The sequence below is a fragment of the Macrobrachium nipponense genome, chromosome 42, assembly GCF_015104395.2.
Source record: "Macrobrachium nipponense isolate FS-2020 chromosome 42, ASM1510439v2, whole genome shotgun sequence".
NCBI lineage: Eukaryota > Metazoa > Arthropoda > Malacostraca > Decapoda > Palaemonidae > Macrobrachium > Macrobrachium nipponense.
The window spans coordinates 33,798,474-33,817,312 of NC_061103.1; the positions used below are offsets into that span (position 1 = coordinate 33,798,474).

At 34.5% G+C, this 18,839-nt stretch overlaps 1 protein-coding gene across 4 annotated transcripts in view; it reads left to right on the plus strand.

The window, feature by feature from the left end:
• Nucleotides 1-18,364, plus strand: part of LOC135213072 (trypsin-like) — a 36,406-nt gene extending 18,042 nt beyond the window's left edge. For 2 of the 4 annotated variants that reach the window (XM_064246922.1, XM_064246921.1), the window contains 11 exons: nucleotides 2,755-2,870; nucleotides 3,518-3,645; nucleotides 4,193-4,296; nucleotides 4,908-5,029; nucleotides 6,687-6,740; nucleotides 7,682-7,850; nucleotides 12,428-12,521; nucleotides 13,927-14,104; nucleotides 15,173-15,291; nucleotides 16,761-16,887; nucleotides 17,426-18,364. In XM_064246922.1, the coding sequence (XP_064102992.1) occupies nucleotides 2,840-2,870; nucleotides 3,518-3,645; nucleotides 4,193-4,296; nucleotides 4,908-5,029; nucleotides 6,687-6,740; nucleotides 7,682-7,850; nucleotides 12,428-12,521; nucleotides 13,927-14,104; nucleotides 15,173-15,291; nucleotides 16,761-16,887; nucleotides 17,426-17,484 (1,185 nt within the window). In that variant the 5' untranslated portion in view covers nucleotides 2,755-2,839 and the 3' untranslated portion in view covers nucleotides 17,485-18,364. The remainder of the gene's footprint in view (nucleotides 1-2,754; nucleotides 2,871-3,517; nucleotides 3,646-4,192; nucleotides 4,297-4,907; nucleotides 5,030-6,686; nucleotides 6,741-7,681; nucleotides 7,851-12,427; nucleotides 12,522-13,926; nucleotides 14,105-15,172; nucleotides 15,292-16,760; nucleotides 16,888-17,425) is intronic. The other 2 variants (XM_064246924.1, XM_064246923.1) reach the window with 1 other exon arrangement.
• Nucleotides 18,365-18,839: the final 475 nt, after the last annotated feature.

Here is an 18,839-nt window from a genome sequence, read left to right on the forward strand (position 1 = left end):
TGTCTCATACATATCATATTATCAGTCTTTATATGTTACATATATATATATATATATATATATATATATATATATATATATATATATATATATATATATATATATATATATATATACTATATATATATATATATATATATATATATATATATATATATATATATATATATATATATATATATATATATATATATATAATATATATATATATATATATATATATATATATATATATATATATAAGATATATTAAACAACAACTCGTGTCCTCCCTAAACCAATTTATATATATATATATATATATATATATATATATATATATATATATATATATATATATATATATTGTTTGCTGCTACTTTCACAATGTATATATTTTCTCTTTGAATCTATGAAATGTGAGAAAAGAGTTTTGCAACATTTTCAGATTCCTTATTTAGCTTAGAGTTATAGGATGTCTAAAAATGTATGTTCAGATTTTGCATAACATCATGTAAAAGTTAATGTAACATAAAATGTAAAGAGAGAGAGATTAACTTTGTCCGTTCCAAGATAGAATTGTTTCATAGTATGTCAACACCTTGAGATAAGAGACCCCTAATTCTCCGTATTGTTTCCACAACTTGTCATCACCTCAGTTTAAGAGATCTTGAGATCTCCATTGTGTTTTGGATACATGTCCATCTTAATCAATTTTACTTGCTTGACTTCTGTTTGTAACATGTGAGAGCATACAACGTCATGACTGGTTTCATATGTGTATGTCTTTGCCGGATAGCCACGTGTAGATCTCATGATTTTTCTGTAAAGTTACATCATATTAGAAGCTTCTAGAAGATTGCATCATCTTTCTCATGCCCAAAACGTTTTGTGCGATATCCACTGTTCAGTTTCCGTACAAGGAAAGAGCATTCATTACAGACTTTGAATCCCTGGCATTTAGAGGTCACTTCCTCTCTCTCTCTCTCTCTCTCTCTCTCTCTCTCTCTCTCTCTCGTGCCATACTTGATGTTACGTAACGTAAAGATTTTATACTTAGACATTGGTCACTCATAACTTTTGGATTTCGGATTCCTTAGTTATTTAGTATTAATTAGTGATTGTGGAATCTGGACAAACATTGTACAAGTGTGTAATTGCGTCTGATCTTTTTTTAAATATTGTGATTTGGTGAATTTTTTTTAAAAAGCTGCAGCAGTAAGAAAATTGTTACCAAGGTAAAGGGTTACTATAAATTTATTAGTTGCAACTAATAGTTACAATGGTTTGGTGAAACTTTAAATTTTTACACATTGCAAATTTTTGTGTTTTGTGTTTGTTTCATTTCAAGTGATTTTTTGTGCATTTGTCCATTTTCTTATTGAAGAGTGTGTTTTGTTTTATGTTCTGTGTGATTAGTGGTTTTTACAATTTTGGTATTTTCCACATTTTTCTATGATGTGTTTTCATTTGCATTCACAATTTGATTAACTTAGTTGCTTTCATTAATTAATCGTTGCACGTTTAATTGAATTTAACACTTGTGAATTAATTTGCATTTACTTAGAATTCTTTTCAAGTTTCATTGTTGTTTCATTGTTGTTGCCTAACACTTTTGAATTTCATTGAATTAATTTTCTGAAATTTAGTGATAAATTAATTTTGATTTAATTTTACTTAATTAATTCAATAATTAACTAAACTTTGCTTTGCTTTAAAGTAGCGGTAAATTTCCCTGATATTGTGAATTTCACTTATAAATTTTGAGTTCGATAATAAATTTTTATGTTTAAAATTTTTGTGTTTTTTTTCACCAGTATAAGTAACTAATTATATGATTTGTTTAGGTAGAAACATAGAGTGGTAATTGAGCTGTTTTCCTTCAATTTACTTGAAGTGAGTTAGAACCAGGGAAGTACTTAGACTTCTGAAATCAGGGAAATACTTAGACTTTAGCTGTTGATGGAGTGATGCCCTTTAATTAATTTAATTACTTACAAGATTACCTCACACCTGTTTTGATAAACTTAGTCTGATTTTCTGCAATACTGGTAAGTTGTTAAGGGATCACTGTTGCCTTTAGAGTAATCAGTCGTTTAGTACCTTTGATGAGGGTTCAGGTGTCTGGCTGTTGTGAGGTAACAATTAATGAATGGTAAATGTAGTAACCAGATACTTGCCACTTCGTCACAATATATATATATATATATATATATATATATATATATATATATATATATATATATATATACTTTTATTTATTCATTTATTGCAGAAACCTCTATCGTCACGCTGAAATATGAACAATCTATTATTAGTGTTTGAATTTATACCATATTCCTTACTTTCGTGTTTGTGTGTGTGTGTGTGTGTTTTTTTTTTTTTTTTTGAAGGGTGGCTTAAAACACCACTCACTCAAGTAGACCAGTTCCATTTCAAATTTACCAAAATCATTTTACTTTTTGCAGTCAAGGCCAAACCATTTTTTAAGAATCCATCATTATCAGCACGACTCACTAACCATTATCTTAACATTTTCCAGCGCCTCAGTGGCGTGATCGGTATGGTCTTGGCCTGCCACCTCGGTGGCCGCGAGTTCGTTTCTCGAGCATTTCCATTGAGGAGTTAGAGATATGTATTTCTGGTGATAGAAGTTCATTCTCGACGTGGTTCGGAAGTCACGTAAAGCCGTTGGTCCCGTTGCTGAATAACCACTGGTTCCATGCAACGTAAAAACACCATACAAATAATTAACATTTTCATTGTTATCCACAGTTGGTCTATAGACCCTTCCAATGTCGATGGCATAGCTGACTATGAAGTGTTTCTCGGGAAGCCAGATCCGCAGAGCCCTGCCCCCATGGAAGCAAGAGCCTTATTAACAAAGCAAGGTACTGAGACTGACAACAGCTGTTTTAAACCGCTTATAAAGGAACGAATTCTAAATATAATACACGAAGCCTTAGAAACAGCCTCAATGGAGTGATGCTTCGGTACATGATAACAGTAACACCCCCAGCTCGGCAGACTTACCAGCTACCATATTATGACTATTTTTGTATAGGATAATAATTTTGGCCTGATGCTTTGTATTTTATATCGAATGTATATGAATGATATACCCAATTTATAAAGTATACTGCATATGAATACCTGATTTGGGAGACCCGTATATTGTTTTTGAGTATGTAAGTAATATTTATGCATTAGCATTAATATAACATCTTTGGGGTGATGTTTCCTTCAGTTGAATGATTAGGTGTAAATGTCTTAACATTATTAGGCAAATGTTATGATTGAATGTACATGTCTTAACATTGCTGGGCAAATGTTATGATTAGGTGTACATGTCTTAACATCGTGAGGCAAATATGATTGGGTGTACATGTCTTAACATTGTTAGGCAAATATGATTGGGTATATATGTCTAACATTGTTAGGCCATTGTTATCATATTTGCACCAAATGAATTATCTGGAATAATCTAGGGACTTTATAAAACACTGAAATTTGTGTGTTTTTTTTTTTCAATTTAAAGCAGGAAATGTGCCAGCAACAAAACCCTGTGGCAGATACGTCCTTCAACCGGGGGGTGTAATGTATGTGAAGTCGATGAAATACCCACAGAGGTATCCCAGACACTACATGTGCAGATGGGTCTTGAAGGTTAGTAAATTTTTTTTTTTTTTTTAATTTGAACTCTCGGTTTAACTTTTTGGCACAAGAATACATAGATTTTTCTATGTATCCATGTGCAGATGGGTCTTGAAGGTTAGTCCATTTTATCTTTGCATTTTTTTTTCTAAATTTAAACTCTCGTCTTAATCTTTATGGCACAGGACAACATAGATTTTTCTATGCTTTTTTTTTTCCTTTATTTTGAAATTTGGGACCATGGTACATGACAACGTAGATTTTTCTGTTCTAGCTTTTTTTTTCAGCTCCTGGTTTTTATTAGGAATATAACGTTAACAACTTATACGTGAAGGGGAAATTCTTGCACACGTCTCGAGTAAGCTGGAGGTTGGGTCACGCGTTGTTTGCCTTCACTCATCACTTATATACTTCATTCCAGGGTGCCACTGATGGTAGGAATATAACGTTAACAACTTATACGTGAAGGGGAAATTCTTGCATGCGTCTCGAGTAAGCTGGAGGTTGGGTCACGCCTCCTTTGCCTTCCCTCATCACTTCTAATCTATTTTTTTCTCAGGGTGCTACTGATGCTACGAGAATAACGGTTGCTTGCGATGATTTCATCTTAGGAGACTGTAGGACTAGCTCTCTCACAATTGCTGACCAGTTCTATAGCAGAAGGTTAGAAAAAAAATAAAATAAAAAATCTTGAGATTCTGTAGTGTACTGAAGTTTGTCTGTTCATTCTGAAAGATTCTAGAGTTCATAAACTAAATACATAGGTACATTAATTTTTACAATAAAGTTTGCATTACCTGCAATTGATTGTTCGGTACACACACACACACACACACACACACACAGTACTCTTTATATATGAATATATAATGTGAATATTTTATTTGGTATCCTTGATTACCCAGTTTGTAGCACATGAAGAGATTGCTTTTATACCTTTCACAAATTTTCAGATATTGGATTGGATTTTCAGATAATTGTATTTGAGATATATATGCAAATGTGTATTATAATATATATATAGATATATATATATATATATATATATATATATATATATGTGTGTGTGTGTGTGTGTGTGTGTGTGTGAAAAATAGGAGACAGTGTGTAGGTCCTGACCGGTTTCGACTTTATTTCGTCAATGGCTTGGAAATAAGGTCGAAACCGGTCCGGACCTACACCCCGTCTCATATTTTTCACATGTGGATATGTGTGATAAATGAATCACCTGCTAAAGTGATTGTAATATATCCACCAAAATTTTCTCTCAACAGTTTCTGTGGAAATGTCAGAAAAATCAAGAAGACCAGTTTGAGTAGCAACCTGAGGCTAATCTTCAAAACTGGTCAAGTGACAGAGAAGACTGGGAGGTTCTTGTGCAGAATTTCAGCCTCAGGTACGAACAAATGAAGAAGCACTGGAGAAAGAGGTTTCAAATGTCAAGTGTTTCTGCTTTTTATGTCAGATATCAAGTGTTTTGATTACACTATTCCTCCATATGCCTTGCTTGCTAGGGCCTTTTTTCTTACAGTAAATTTGGCTACAGTAAGCTAGGCTTTCACAGCTTAATGAAGGTTTTTGAAAAGTTCAACTTTTGTCTGAAAGTTAACAACTAGTTTTTGTTTCATCTGCCAATCAGCAACCTGTTTTTCGTTTATCTGAAATTTGACAACTGGTTTTTGTGTTATTTTAAGTTTAATGACTAGTTTTTCCTGTATTTGAAATTTAACAACCAGGTTGTCATTTATCGGATAATCAACAACTAGTTTGTTCTTATCTGAAAATCAACAACCAGTTTGGGTTTTACCTGAAAATAATTAATGATTTTTTTTTATCTGAAAGTTAACAACCAGTTTTTCATTTATCTGAAAATTAACGATTTTTTAAAAATCTGCAATTAATTATCAGCCAGTTTTTCTTTTACCTGAAATTTAACAAGCAATTTTTCATTAATCTGAAAATTAACGATTTTTTATCTGAAAATTATCAACCAGTTTTTGTTTTGTCTGAAAATTAGCAACCAGTTTTTGATTTATCTGAAAATCGACAACAGTTTTGTCTTATCTAAATATTAGCAATTGTTTTATCTGAAAATGAACAACCACGGCCGGGGAGGATTCTTATTTTTATAATATGTGTTCGTCATTTCTCTTTTATTCTTCTGATAACTGCTGTCCTGTTTTGATCAAAATCAATAATCAGCTATTATGAAAGCAAAGCAGATTAGGTAATTAAAGTAATGAGTAAATTGGTAACATCAAATACTGTCAGTGGAACGGAAAAGACAATACTGACCTTTTCAAAGACCATTGATGTGTCTTACTTCAGTAAATGCAGTTTTGCTTTTGTATACAAATTTTCTGTCTGTCTAGATAAATGTCAAATGTAACCATTCTCTGCATATATCTGTAGTTAACTAAGGTTTCACCAACAGTTATGATTTGTGAAAGTTGAAAGCATTGCTAGATTTTAAGCTTGATTTTTAAACCATTCTGACAAAAAGTGTGACCTGAATTTACCAGGCAAATAAAAATATTTAAAAACTTTTGCCAGACTTTTCGCTGAATTTTCAAACCAATTTGATAAAATTATTTACCCAAATATACCAGATGATATGAAAATATTTTATACTCTGCCTAGAAAGTTGTGAGATGTGTGCTTGAAAGCAAATTCTGAAAACCTTTGCTGGAAATTTGAAGCCATGAAATATTCGGAAAATTTAAGAAACTGGATAATGATTCAATATTCCGTTTGGTTCTGTCAGATTCCATTATTGTCAATATACACGTGAATCAGAGCAAGAGTCCTGAGTAAAGTTAGACCAAATGAAGTTAGGCCACAAATCACCAGTAGCTTTTGCTATGACTGGAAGTAGTATAACACTTCTTTCATAATTTGTTGTATTTCATGATTTTAAACTAAGTAACGAGGTTAGGTTTATGTCGTTTTTTAAGAATAGTAAATATTTTATCCATCATCATCATGAATACTGTATCAGGAGTAAAATTTGTATATTAAGGCAGACTAGAAGTTTACAGCAATAAATGTTCTAGGTGTGATGACTCCAACAGTAGCACCAGCAACTGAAATACCCCCGTCTGCCTGCAGTAAGTACTACATTCTTCAGTGTTATTGTCATTGTTTATCTACCCGCATGAATTTTACGAGTTCTCCAGGGCATTACTTCAGGTTCTTTGCAGCGTCCCTTGGGCCCCTAGCTGCAGCAACCACTTTCATTCCTATTACTGTACCTCCGTTCATAGTCTCTTTCTTCCCCCTCACGCTCCAACTTCTAATTATTGTTTCATATTGCAGTTGCGAGGTTTTCTTCCTGTTACACCTTTCAAACCTTCTCTAATCAGTTTCCTTTCCATTGCTGAATGACAGCATAGCTCCCAGCGATTGTCCTTTGGTCTAAATCTTATACTCTAATTCCAATTACGAGTTTTGTTTAATATTTATATAAAGATGAATGGGTTACAGTTTAAAAGTTTTAGTGATTATTAAGAAATGCAATAGTTTCCTTTTTTATGACAACAAATTACTCCTGATTCTGAATGAAAAAAGGGGAAAAAAGGCTTAATTGTAATTCTGCTGCTTAGTATACCAAAATTAATGCTGCTTCTTGAACAATCGTAGTAAGAAATACCACAGTTTTATTTTTTGTGTAACGTTTAATTATTCCTGCATCAAAATGGAAAACGTTCAAAAAGTTTTTTTTGTATTTTTTCGTTATTTGGTAAACCAATATTGGTGCTGCTTCTTAAACAATTATATTAAGAAATGCAATAGTTCTCTTTTTTGTGTAACATTAAATTATTCATTCATTAGAATGGAAAAGATACAGAAAGTTGATGCATATTTGTTCATTTCTCTGCTCGTGTTCTTGCTCCAGCAATGGCAATTGTATTAGTGGTATCTGTAGTTTTTAATAAAGTTGGAAAATAGTACCATCAAATTCAAAATTCAACCGTTTCCTGGTACTATATTTCAGTGCAACATATGCTATTGTTATATAAGCAGAAATAAATGGCTAAATGGCTTCCAGAATGTGGCATAGTAAACCGTGGATCAACAGTTGCGGGTGAAGTGGCGATACACGAATATCCTTGGCAAGTGGGTTTAGTCTCATCGTCCAGCTCCAACAACAAGCCATTCTGTGGAGGCTCCATCATCTCTACCGAGTGGATTCTGACAGCCGCTCACTGCGTCCAGGCGTAAGTCCCCTCTCCTGAATTGCAAGTAGATACCTTGGTAAATTACACTATTAATAAATCAAAAGATTTTAGAAAATAACTTTGCGTAAAAATTCAAACTCCAAACATTTCAGATGACAACTCAAGTCTTGAACCGTTACAGATTCTTGCTCATCAACCGTATAGAGCGCCAAACGCGAGTAAAACTCCACCAATTGAAAGCGTGCTTACTTCAAGTTCAGTATTAGTTCAGTATGCAGTGTCCTCTTCTGGACCTTGGCTGTAACTTCTCATTCCTTTCAATGTACCGCCGTTCATACTCTCTTTCTTCCATCTGACTTCCCACCCTCTCCGTTACAATTGTTTAATAGTGGAACTGAGAGGTTTTCCTTCTCTTACACCGTTCAAACATTCTTGCTGCCAATTTGGTTTTCAACGCTGAATGACCTCGTTATGTTCCAGCGGTTGGCCTTTGGCCTAAATTCTATATTACAATTCCTATGAACGCGTAGGTCCGTATTCCATGAAAACAAGAATTTGGTATTTTTTAGGTATTTAGTTTCTGCGTAGCTATAAGTGGAGAGATTAGAAAGGCATGTAAAACTAAGATAAAACTCAAACTTTAAGCATGGCAGGATTACATACTCAGGTACTAGAATAAAATGAAGCCTGTACTAACATAATTGTTGCCTAAATAGTGTACAACAGTCTCATTGTTAAAACCCTGTTGCAACTAGACCTATTCTACAGATTGCCTTTGGAGCAAGTCAATGCCAGCATGTAGTTGGCTCTCTCTCTCTTTTTGCTGCAGGGAGGAATAGACTTAACACCATAAATAAATAAAGCCTTAATAGTCCTGCAGCCCGGACCATTGAGATACAACGAACGAGATACCCATTGTGACCCCTACTGGTATTTAGGAGTAGACTTGTTAACTGTGAAACTGACCGTCTGCCGAAAATATATGGGTGGCTTACTTAACAAGCACCACTAATTGCTTGTTAGATTTTGGGTCTAGATCCAGTATATGAGATACCAGATGAAACTAATATATAATATATCTGCAGACTCTACTGATTATAGAATGACCAGTGACAGCCATTCTGGAATGTGGGTTCTCCCTGACAGACGCACTGAAAAGGGGGTTAATTGGATCTAGGTCCATCTTAGGAGATACCAAATATCTCCTAAGATGGATCCTGTAAAATTTACACTACAATAGCACTGCATATCCTAGAATGCTGTGATGGTAATGCTAGACATTTTAGTGGGTGGTTTCCCCTTGACAGACACACCCTAACAGGTGGGTAGGGGGAAGGGCAAGCCCTAATAATTAATGTCTAGACTAGTATAGTAGGCTACTATTGACCCGTTTTATACATTATTGGGATATATTTAATAAATTTTTTCATCCTTTCTATATCCTTTGTATTTATTTAATACAAATATGGTTTATTTGTTTCATATAAATAACAGTCATCTGTAGGCCCATAATAATTTAGTCATATTATTTTGTCAAACACGCAACTGACTTCAATTATAGTACTTGCTTTAGCTTTGTTTACGAGATGAACATTAATGTAGCGGTTGCTGGAAGACTCCTGGCACTGTAAAGTAGCATGTATGTTCTCATCATTATCAGATTTATTGCTGTAAAATGTACATAACATTTGTTAAATAGGGTAATACGCTCCCATTAAGTACATAGTAATACATATGTAATATATACGCTATAGCCTATATTGAGAGTACGGATCATAATAATTGCGCTATAGCCTACTCGGTTTGTTTTTATCGAAGCAGGACTACAGTCTTTTGGTTTCAACTGACTTTCATACAAATGAAATCATAGATACATTTTTGTATTATCAGTTTTAGGAATGAATATTGTTGTTACTATAGTCGATTCTTTTTTTCGGCTGGTGTAAAACTCGTCAGATATAATACACATGGCAATTAGGAAGGACACAGAGGATCTCTATTTTTTAAACAATCTCTCCACACACCAAGTTATTTCGTACATTTCTTTTCTCTCAAGATGACTATGAATAAATATAAGAGCAAACTCGACAAAAAAAAAATAATAATCACCTCGCATTAATGTAAAGAAAACAAGAGAAATGAAGAATTAGTGCGATTGTGAATTTTTTTATCGTTAATGTTTAATGAGTAAGTGTTTAGCAAATTGTTAGGGTTTAGTGAGTAAGCATTTAGTGAATGTTTACGAGTGTTTGATGAATGTTTAGTTTAGGGTTTAGTGACTGTTTAATATGTCAGTATTCAGTGAATGTTTACTGAGTCTTTAGGGTTTAGTGAATGTTATTGAATGTTTGTAGTGTAAGTATTCAATGAATGCTTTGTCATTGGGGTTTTAGCGAATATTTTGTGAATGTTAAGTGAGCGTTTAGTGAATGTTAGTGTTTAGTGAATATTTAGTGTCTAAGTTTTCAGTGAGTGTTTAGGGTTTAGTGAATGTTTAGTGTGTAAGTATTCATTCAGTGAATGTTTAGCGAGTGTTTAGGCTCAGTTAAAGTTTTCTGACTTTTTGTGGTGAATGTTTAGTAAGTATTCAGTGAGTGTTTAGTGAATGTTAGTGTTTAGCAAATGTTTAGTGTGTAAGTGTTTATTGAGTTTTTAATGGGTGGATGTTCATTCACTGTTTAGTATATAACAAGTATTTAGGGTTTGGTAAGCATTTAGTATTTAATGAGTGCTTAGGGTTTAGTGAGTGTTTAGTGTTTAATTAATGTTTAGGATTAAGTGAGTGTTTAGTGAATGTTTACCGAGTGTTTGAGGTATCATGAGTATTTAGTGAGTTTAGTTTTTAAGTGTTTAGTGAGAATTTCGTGTATAGTGAGTGTTGGGTATTCAGAGTGTTTAGTGTTATTGAGTATGAGTGTATGTTAAGTGTGTGTGTGTGTATATATATAGTGAATGTATGTAAGTGTGAGTGCTTACTGAGTGTAAGTGCATTACTGTTTAATTGATGCTTCGCTACTGTTTGCAAAGAAAGTCCTGTAAATTACACAGGAACCATTTATGCTTTACACTGCTTAGATCCAAGAGCAGATGCTTAGGCCTTGACCACAATGGTTGGAGTGCATATATATATAATATATATATATATATATATATATATATATATATATATATATATGTGTGTGTGTGTGTGTGTGTGTGTGTGTGTGTGTGTGTGTGTGTGTATGAAACTATAGAAAGTAGACCAGGCCTAGTAAGTCTCATACATAGTTTTTTATATAGATGTGATGGAATTAATGAAGTGAAATATTCCATACTTCAATGGGAATTTTTAAAAAATAACTCCGGCAGTAATTCTTATCCTGAAATATCACAATATTTCTTGAATTTTCTGTCTTTTACATTTTATCAGGCTCGCGAATTTCAGATAATTACCATATTTCTAATGTTAATATTGCCTATGATAGATTTTCAAGATAGATAATTTCAAGGTGTCCCATCTCTCCCCTCCAATCGTAGGTTATGTCTGTCAGGGGAAACCACCCACTAAAATGTCTAGCATTAACATCAATGCATTCTAGGATATGCAGTGCTATTGTTGTACAAATTTTACTTGGTATCTCCAACGTTGGATGCAGATACGGTCTCCCCCTCCCCCTCCCAACTCCTTGTCGGGTGTCTGCCATGGGGTAACCATCCACTAAAATGTCTGTCATTACCATCACAACATTCTAGGATATGAAGTGTTATTGTAGTACAAATTTTACTTGGTATCTCCAATGTTGGATGCAGATCCTGTCTCCCCCTCCCACTCGTTGTGGGACGTCTGTCAGTGGGTAACCACCCACTAAAATGTGTCTTTACCACCACAGTACTATAGGATGTGCAGTGCTATTGTAGTGTAAATTTTACTTGGTATCTCCTAAGTTGGATCTAGATCTAATTAACACCCCCTTTTCAGTGCGTCTGTCAGGGGGAACCCACCCTCCACAATGACTGTCACTGGGCATTCTATAATCAGTAGAGTCTGCAGATATATTATATATTAGTTTCATCTGGTATCTCATATACTGGGTCTAGACCCAAAATCTAACAAGCAATTAGTGGTACTTGTTAAGTAAGCCACCCATATATTTTCGGCAGACGGTCAGTTTCACAGTTTACACGTCTACTCCTAAATACCAGTAGGGGTTACAATCGGTATCTCGTTCGTTATATCTCAATGGTCCGGGCTGCCGCTCTATAATGTGCAAAAGAAATTTGCAGACGTCACCGAATCCTTAACATTGGAACACTAAAGTGGAACTAGGCCATCATCTTCCTTTTCCCTTGCCATACTATGAAAAAGTATATCTATTTGTTTTAGAATTACTATTATATGACTCATAATTGTCAGATATATTAGCTGTGCCAAAACAGTAAGAAAAGTTGTTTCTGTAAAAAAATTAATCTGAAATGGTAGTGAAATGTCACACACATATAGTACTATGTGAAAATAGTATAAAATTTAGCCATTTGAGACTGCAATGTTAATTGGGGGTGAGATAACATCACTTCATTTTGGGAGGGGAATTGTTATATTTTACAGGATTCTTCTGATATCTTTTATTTCTTTCCAGGGAGAGTTTTGCTTCCATGCGTGTCGTCATAGGCGAGCACAACTGGAACGATACGACAGAGACCACTATTGCACAACGTAGAGCCATAGTTCAGGTACAATAATGGATGAGTTTGTTCAAATATTGTGATCATCAAGGAATTTATGAAAATGTTATGTAACTGCATACATATGCATTGTGTGGAGTAGTTGGACATTTTTTTCCCTCGTTTTATGCTTTACCTTTGTTTTGGTTTCAGAGATTCGGCTTGATTTGATAATGTGCATTGACCATTGTCTTAAAACTTTTGTTTTAAATTTTGTTTCCTTGCTTTTGTTGTGGTTTCATGTATGATGTGTTATGCTGTTCTGGCTGTTTTATTCTGTTGTTTGTTATGGAAGGCTCTATTTTTTTCTTCAAATAATTTACAGCAGTTCTAAAATTAGAGACTTAAAAAACCATTTTCAATCTCACTCTATTGGTATGAGGTGCAGGACAGGTTCTAGTCTCATGTATGTATAATGATATAATATATATTGATATATATATCTATATATATGTGTGTGTGTGTGTGTGTGTGTGTGTATGTGTGTGTGTGTGTGTGTGTCTGTCTGTGTGTGTACATTTTGGTTCTGAAGTTTATCTTGGAGGTTCTTGAATATTTGACAGGTTCTCTGAAAGTGTCCATTCCATGTTGATAATGCACAGTTAAATTTGTTTTTGCAACACTACAAAGTTAGACTCAACATTAGTACTACTCAAAAAACTATTTGTAAAAGCATGATAAAAGTTTGGCAGAGAATTTGTAGAGTAAATAGAAAGTTCAAGGAACACTACGAATACAGTAATTCGATTTTTCATATGACACTTTATAAACAATATTGTCTGTTCATCTTTGGTCTGCACAAGATGTTTAGTTATCAGTCATGAACCAGTGTCACATTATTGTACTAATACAGCTATCTACTCTTCACTATAAAGGAATAACATTAAAATTGGTTTTAAGATCTACTAGTTGAGGATAATTTCTACTCATTCCTTAAGCAGAATGTCTGAGTTTCTAAGTTGACAATTCTTTATTTCGAATAAAGCTCCATATGTCATACACTAGTATATGCGGAGGAGCAATACTAAATAATGACCGTCCAATAAAGCTCCATTCACTGTACCTGGCAAAGAGGATTTCCGTTCTTTATAAGCACTGTTATAGAAACAAATGGGACTCTGAATAATTGCTTCTGCTAAGTTACACTAGCACGTTCACTTAAGGTAGATTCCTCGGCGAGCCCTATGCCTGCGAGACGTTTGTTTAGCAGCCGCTGATTGGCTGGAAGCTGCCTACCTCCCGGTACCAGCCAATCAGCGGCCGACAAACAAATGTCTCGTAAGCATAATGCTCATCCAAGAATCTACCCTAAGTGAACCAGCTATAGTCATTGACACCATAAACCTGCTTTGCATAATTCACAAGAAAAAAATGAAGGAAAGTGATTGCTCACTATTTTTTCCACCCCCCACAGATAATGGTGCATCCAGATTTCGATTCTACCACACTGAACAGCGACTTGGCTTTGGTCAAACTGGCATCGCCAATCAACTTCCCAATTGATAATATAATCGCTCCCGTGTGTCTTCCATCAACTAATAATCTTTATAGTAATGTGAAAGCCACGATCACTGGCTGGGGACTATCACAAGGTCAGTAAACAACCCAACAATCATTATTATAAGACAAGGAAGTGACGGTTTGCTTCCAAAACAGGGATTGTTAATGCATATAAAAACAGATGATATTGCCTTATATAAAGGTACTATAGTAGATTCACATCAACAGTGAATTTGGTGTCTAGGCCAGTCCCTTACGACGCTCCTGATTGGTTGTTGATAAACCAATCACAGGGCTGGAAACTATCAGGCTCTCACGAGAGTTCACATAGGCAAGGTGTATATTCCACCTCTCCTGAAAGACGTATACCTCAGGAGATGTGGAACATAAATCCTACCCATGTGAACTCTCGAGAGAGACTGAGAGTTTCCAGCCCTGTGATTGGCTTATCATCAGCCAATCAGGAGCGTCGTAAGGGACTGCCCTAGACATCAAATGCACGGTTGATGTGAATCTACTGTAGTCATATTTAAGGAAAAAGTATATAATTGAACACAGAATACTTACGATTTACTGTCCACAAAGAAGATAGAAGATAGTTTTTATTTAGTTATATAAATTTTGTCTGTTCTGGTAACAAAAAAAAAGTCATTTAAACATGGTATGACTATGATCCATATCTAGAACAGTGGGGTGTGTTAAGAACTTTTGTAGGTAAGTTTTTAGTTCATAAGGTATTATTTGTTCAAAAGCTCTTATGAACTCTTAATTGACCGCAAATAAGGCAGTATCTCTTGATTGACCACAAGTACCATATTTCTGCTCTCAAGCCTTGTAGGATATGGCATTGCGCAGCACGGCTGCTCGAGTTCGATTCTGCCTGCCATCTTAACAAGAAGTCGTGGCTTGAGAATTTTATGCAAAAATACTCTTAGACAGTAAATGTCAGTATCCTCATATCTAATGTTTGTTGCGTTTTTTATAAAGACGTCTTAAAAATAGTAATTTTGAAAAATACCACGGTTAATCACTTATATTTGGTGTAACATATCTTATGTTATAATATCCTTTTAGGGTTTAGACAATTATTTTGTCAGGAATTATTTTAAGACAATTATTTTGTCAGGAATTATTTTGTCAAGACAATTATTTTGTCACAGGTGTGTTACGTGAATTTAACGTAACAACAATGACCAATTCGGAATGCAGTACACTTACGAACGGCATTAACGCGAACGAGATCTGCATCAGGCCTGAGACTGGAAAGGACCCATGTCAGGTAAAATACATTAAATCTACTCTCATCAACTTTCACTCTTCTTAATTTCTGTAATTTCTGTAAAAACAAAAGTACAATTTCATTTTCATTTGTACCCACTTACTGTAGATACACTTAGTACACTATTTCATTTTATGAAATGAACGCTACTATCGCTGCTTTTCCCATCAGTGGGTGAAGTACTAATTTTTACTTTTATGAGTGAGACTATTGCATCTACTAATATTTCTTTAGTTAGTGGGCTTACTACTACTGCTGCTACTTCTTTAACCAATAGTGCTGCCATTGTTTCTTCAATGTTATCATTATTGTTATTCAGAAGATGAACCCTATTCATATGGAACGAGCCCGCAGGAGTCACTGATTTGAACATTAAGCTTCCAAAGAATATGGTGTTGATTAGGAAGACTTAACAGAAGAGAACGGAAGATACGGTGAAACTGGGAAATATTAGAACTGATGCTGGTACATTTGGGATTTTCGAGTTAGATCTTCACTTAATAGAAATATTACTTTCACCTCAGTTCTGAGACTGTACAGTGAAAACTTAGGTTTAGGTGAAGTAGCATGCACTGTACAGAAGGGTCAATGCAAGCATCTTCAGAGGGGATGGTGATTGGAATTTGGATGCAAGGTTTATTCTACTTGATAGAGCAAGAACATTGGGAAACCTTGTTGAAACAGCGTGGAGGGTGGAGCTAAGAACTGGTTTTAGAAGAATACAATCCAAGATTAAGAATTCAAAAGGATCCCGTGCATTATGTAACTCCCAGAATGCATAGGCTATCAGTCTAAAAATTAGAATTAAAGAGAAAATAACTATGAGATGGCTGGTGGGGTCCCTACCTACCAGAATTATGCTGCTAGCCAAGGACTACCAAAAATTAGGGAAGGCTTTAGGAACTGTGTTAAAAAACCAAAATATACACAACAAATGAAGTGAATAAATGGCAGAGTATACTGTATTTGAATCCTTAATGTCAACTGATCTCTTATAAAAGATTAAATCTTGATAGTAACCATAGCAAAACTAACAAACTGTAATTTCCATAAGGATAAATTGCATGAAATTAAGATTCTAGATTAAAGGTCACTCAAGGTTTGGTTTCAAAATTATGCCACCTTCATAGCTTGGTGCTCTCCAAACTACTTATCATGTGGAGCACACATTAATGAAAAAATGGAAGATAACGGCTAAAGCTAGTCTTGTATGTAATGGAGCTTGGCTGTCACCAGAAATTAATGTAGATTAAAGAATACTAGCCTTAAATGACACACATGAAGTAGTTCTAATGCCTTTCTAAAAGATAACTTGATATAAAATATAAGAATTTCATTATTTTAATTCTTGATCCATATAATTCAGGAGCCTTTATGATAAGTTAGTAATGGAATGTGAAGACTGAAAAAAAAAATAATGGTTTCTCGCAAAGATTCCAAAACAATACTCATACTTTTTTCTTCTGCAGGGTAACTCCGGAGGACCAATGATCACTGCAACCAACGCAGGCAGAAACATGATTCAGATAGGAGTCATGTCTTCAGATTATGACTGTAGTAGAGCAAGCAGTCCTGGAGTACTCACAAGAGTTAATAGTAAGTTTGAGCATTTCACACACACTTGCTGAAACCAATATTCTCAAGAGTATCTTTAAATATTCGTATTGTATCCAGTTAGTATAGTTATAAAACCCAGTTCCACAACTTCGAAAATATCACAAGTGAGAAACACTGAATCTGTAGTGTGATACTAAATATGTTACTTTTGAAGTTGACTCAGAAAGGCGCATACTTAACTCTCTGTCAGCAACTAGAGAGGCGACAGATACTCTGCTGCTATGGTACAGGAAGCTAAAATTTAAGATGAATTACAGGTTACAGCTCTTATAATATATGTGTTCATTAAGTTTATAATGAAAACCGTTTATACTTTGTACAAATAACCTTTCTTTCACTTATAGCTAACATAGAGGTGTTAGAGATGTGTATTATTGGTGACAGAACTCCACTCTCGACGTGGTTCGGAAGTCACGTAAAGCCGTTGGTCCCGTTACTGAATAACCGCTGGTTGTTCCACGCAACGTAAAAACACCACACAAACAATCTAATTGACAGCTAACTGTTTGTTTTTCAGATTACCTTGCATGGATACAGCAAATGACAACTGGAACAGCGTCCTGTCCACCAGTTTAGACAGAGGAACACTAAAACTGGAATTTATCAATATCAAGTTAAGAGGGGGAAGCTATATCAACGTGTCTTTTCTGTTCGAATGTGGTACTATAATTGCCAGGCGCAAAATCACTACTTATTTTGTAATGAATTTGAGGAATGGTATTCTTAATACTGATGATTTCACTTCAATATTACTCCAATCAATAGAGCATTTCTAACATATATGGTAATCCATGTTGAAAGTCTAAAGAAATGTTACTTTAATGAAAAAATGTGCCTTTCCTTTTACATAAAAATGGATGTTATCAAAGCACTTCGTGAATGATTTACCAATAAGCAAGGGGATCTTTCCTAGACAGTGACCTCCACGGGTTTTAACCCGGTACGTATCCACCTTTGCGGTGTGTTTAGTACAAGCCCGTTGGGGGTTACCGTAAAAACGTAAACAAAAGACTGTAAATATCTTAAAAATAATGGCCTCCAAGAGATATTAGTCTTAGATAACGACCACCTAAAATCCTTGGGAGTCATTATCAATTGCTAAGTAGGTTCTAAACTGATTTACACTTTCAAGCGATAATTTTGAACCCAAAACCATTTTGACCCACATGTTTATCTGTATTTTTTTTTTTTTTATCTTATAGGGTACGGTAAATATTGAAGAGGTGCAAAAGAATCAGTGTGATGTCCCATTGTTTTATTATTTAGAATTTGTCCCACTGGGAGGCATCACATAAAATTATGCATTACATGCCACCCTGTAGATGATAGTACTCGTAAAGTGACCCTAGTAGCAGAGTGTCCTTTCAGCCCGTGCTACGCTGTTTCCTTAATTTTTACTTTCATAAGCTCTCTTCAGTCTAATAATATGTAGCTGTCTGTCTGTCTTAAACTTCCCGTCACCCTATACTCGTTTTTTTTTTTTTTTTTTTTTTTTTTTTTTTTTTTTTTTTTTTTTGCCTGTCCACCCGCCTGTGGTGTTTGCTTTAGATAGTTACGCTCTGTGTAAGTTTTAGATAAATAAAAGGATATATGGTGTACATTTGCAACTGAAAAGTGTTTTAATAATTTACTGTATGCGAATTACACCGTTAATATTCGAAATAGGATATTATTATTGTTGTTGAATATAAGCTGAATGTAACTATCTAAAGCCCAAAGCGCTGTGTTACCATACGCAAACACCATAGGCGGGTGGACAGATGGAAAAAAAAACCGAGTATAGGTATCACCAGTTGAGAACAAATATTACAAATTTACAAGGCATATCTGCCCTTTTGCTCCTCTTTTGTTAGCTTATTTGACTGTCTCGGTGCGCTGAAGAATGTGGCTTCAGGTGCGCAGTACATTGATTATTGTAGTTTTTCAGGTCA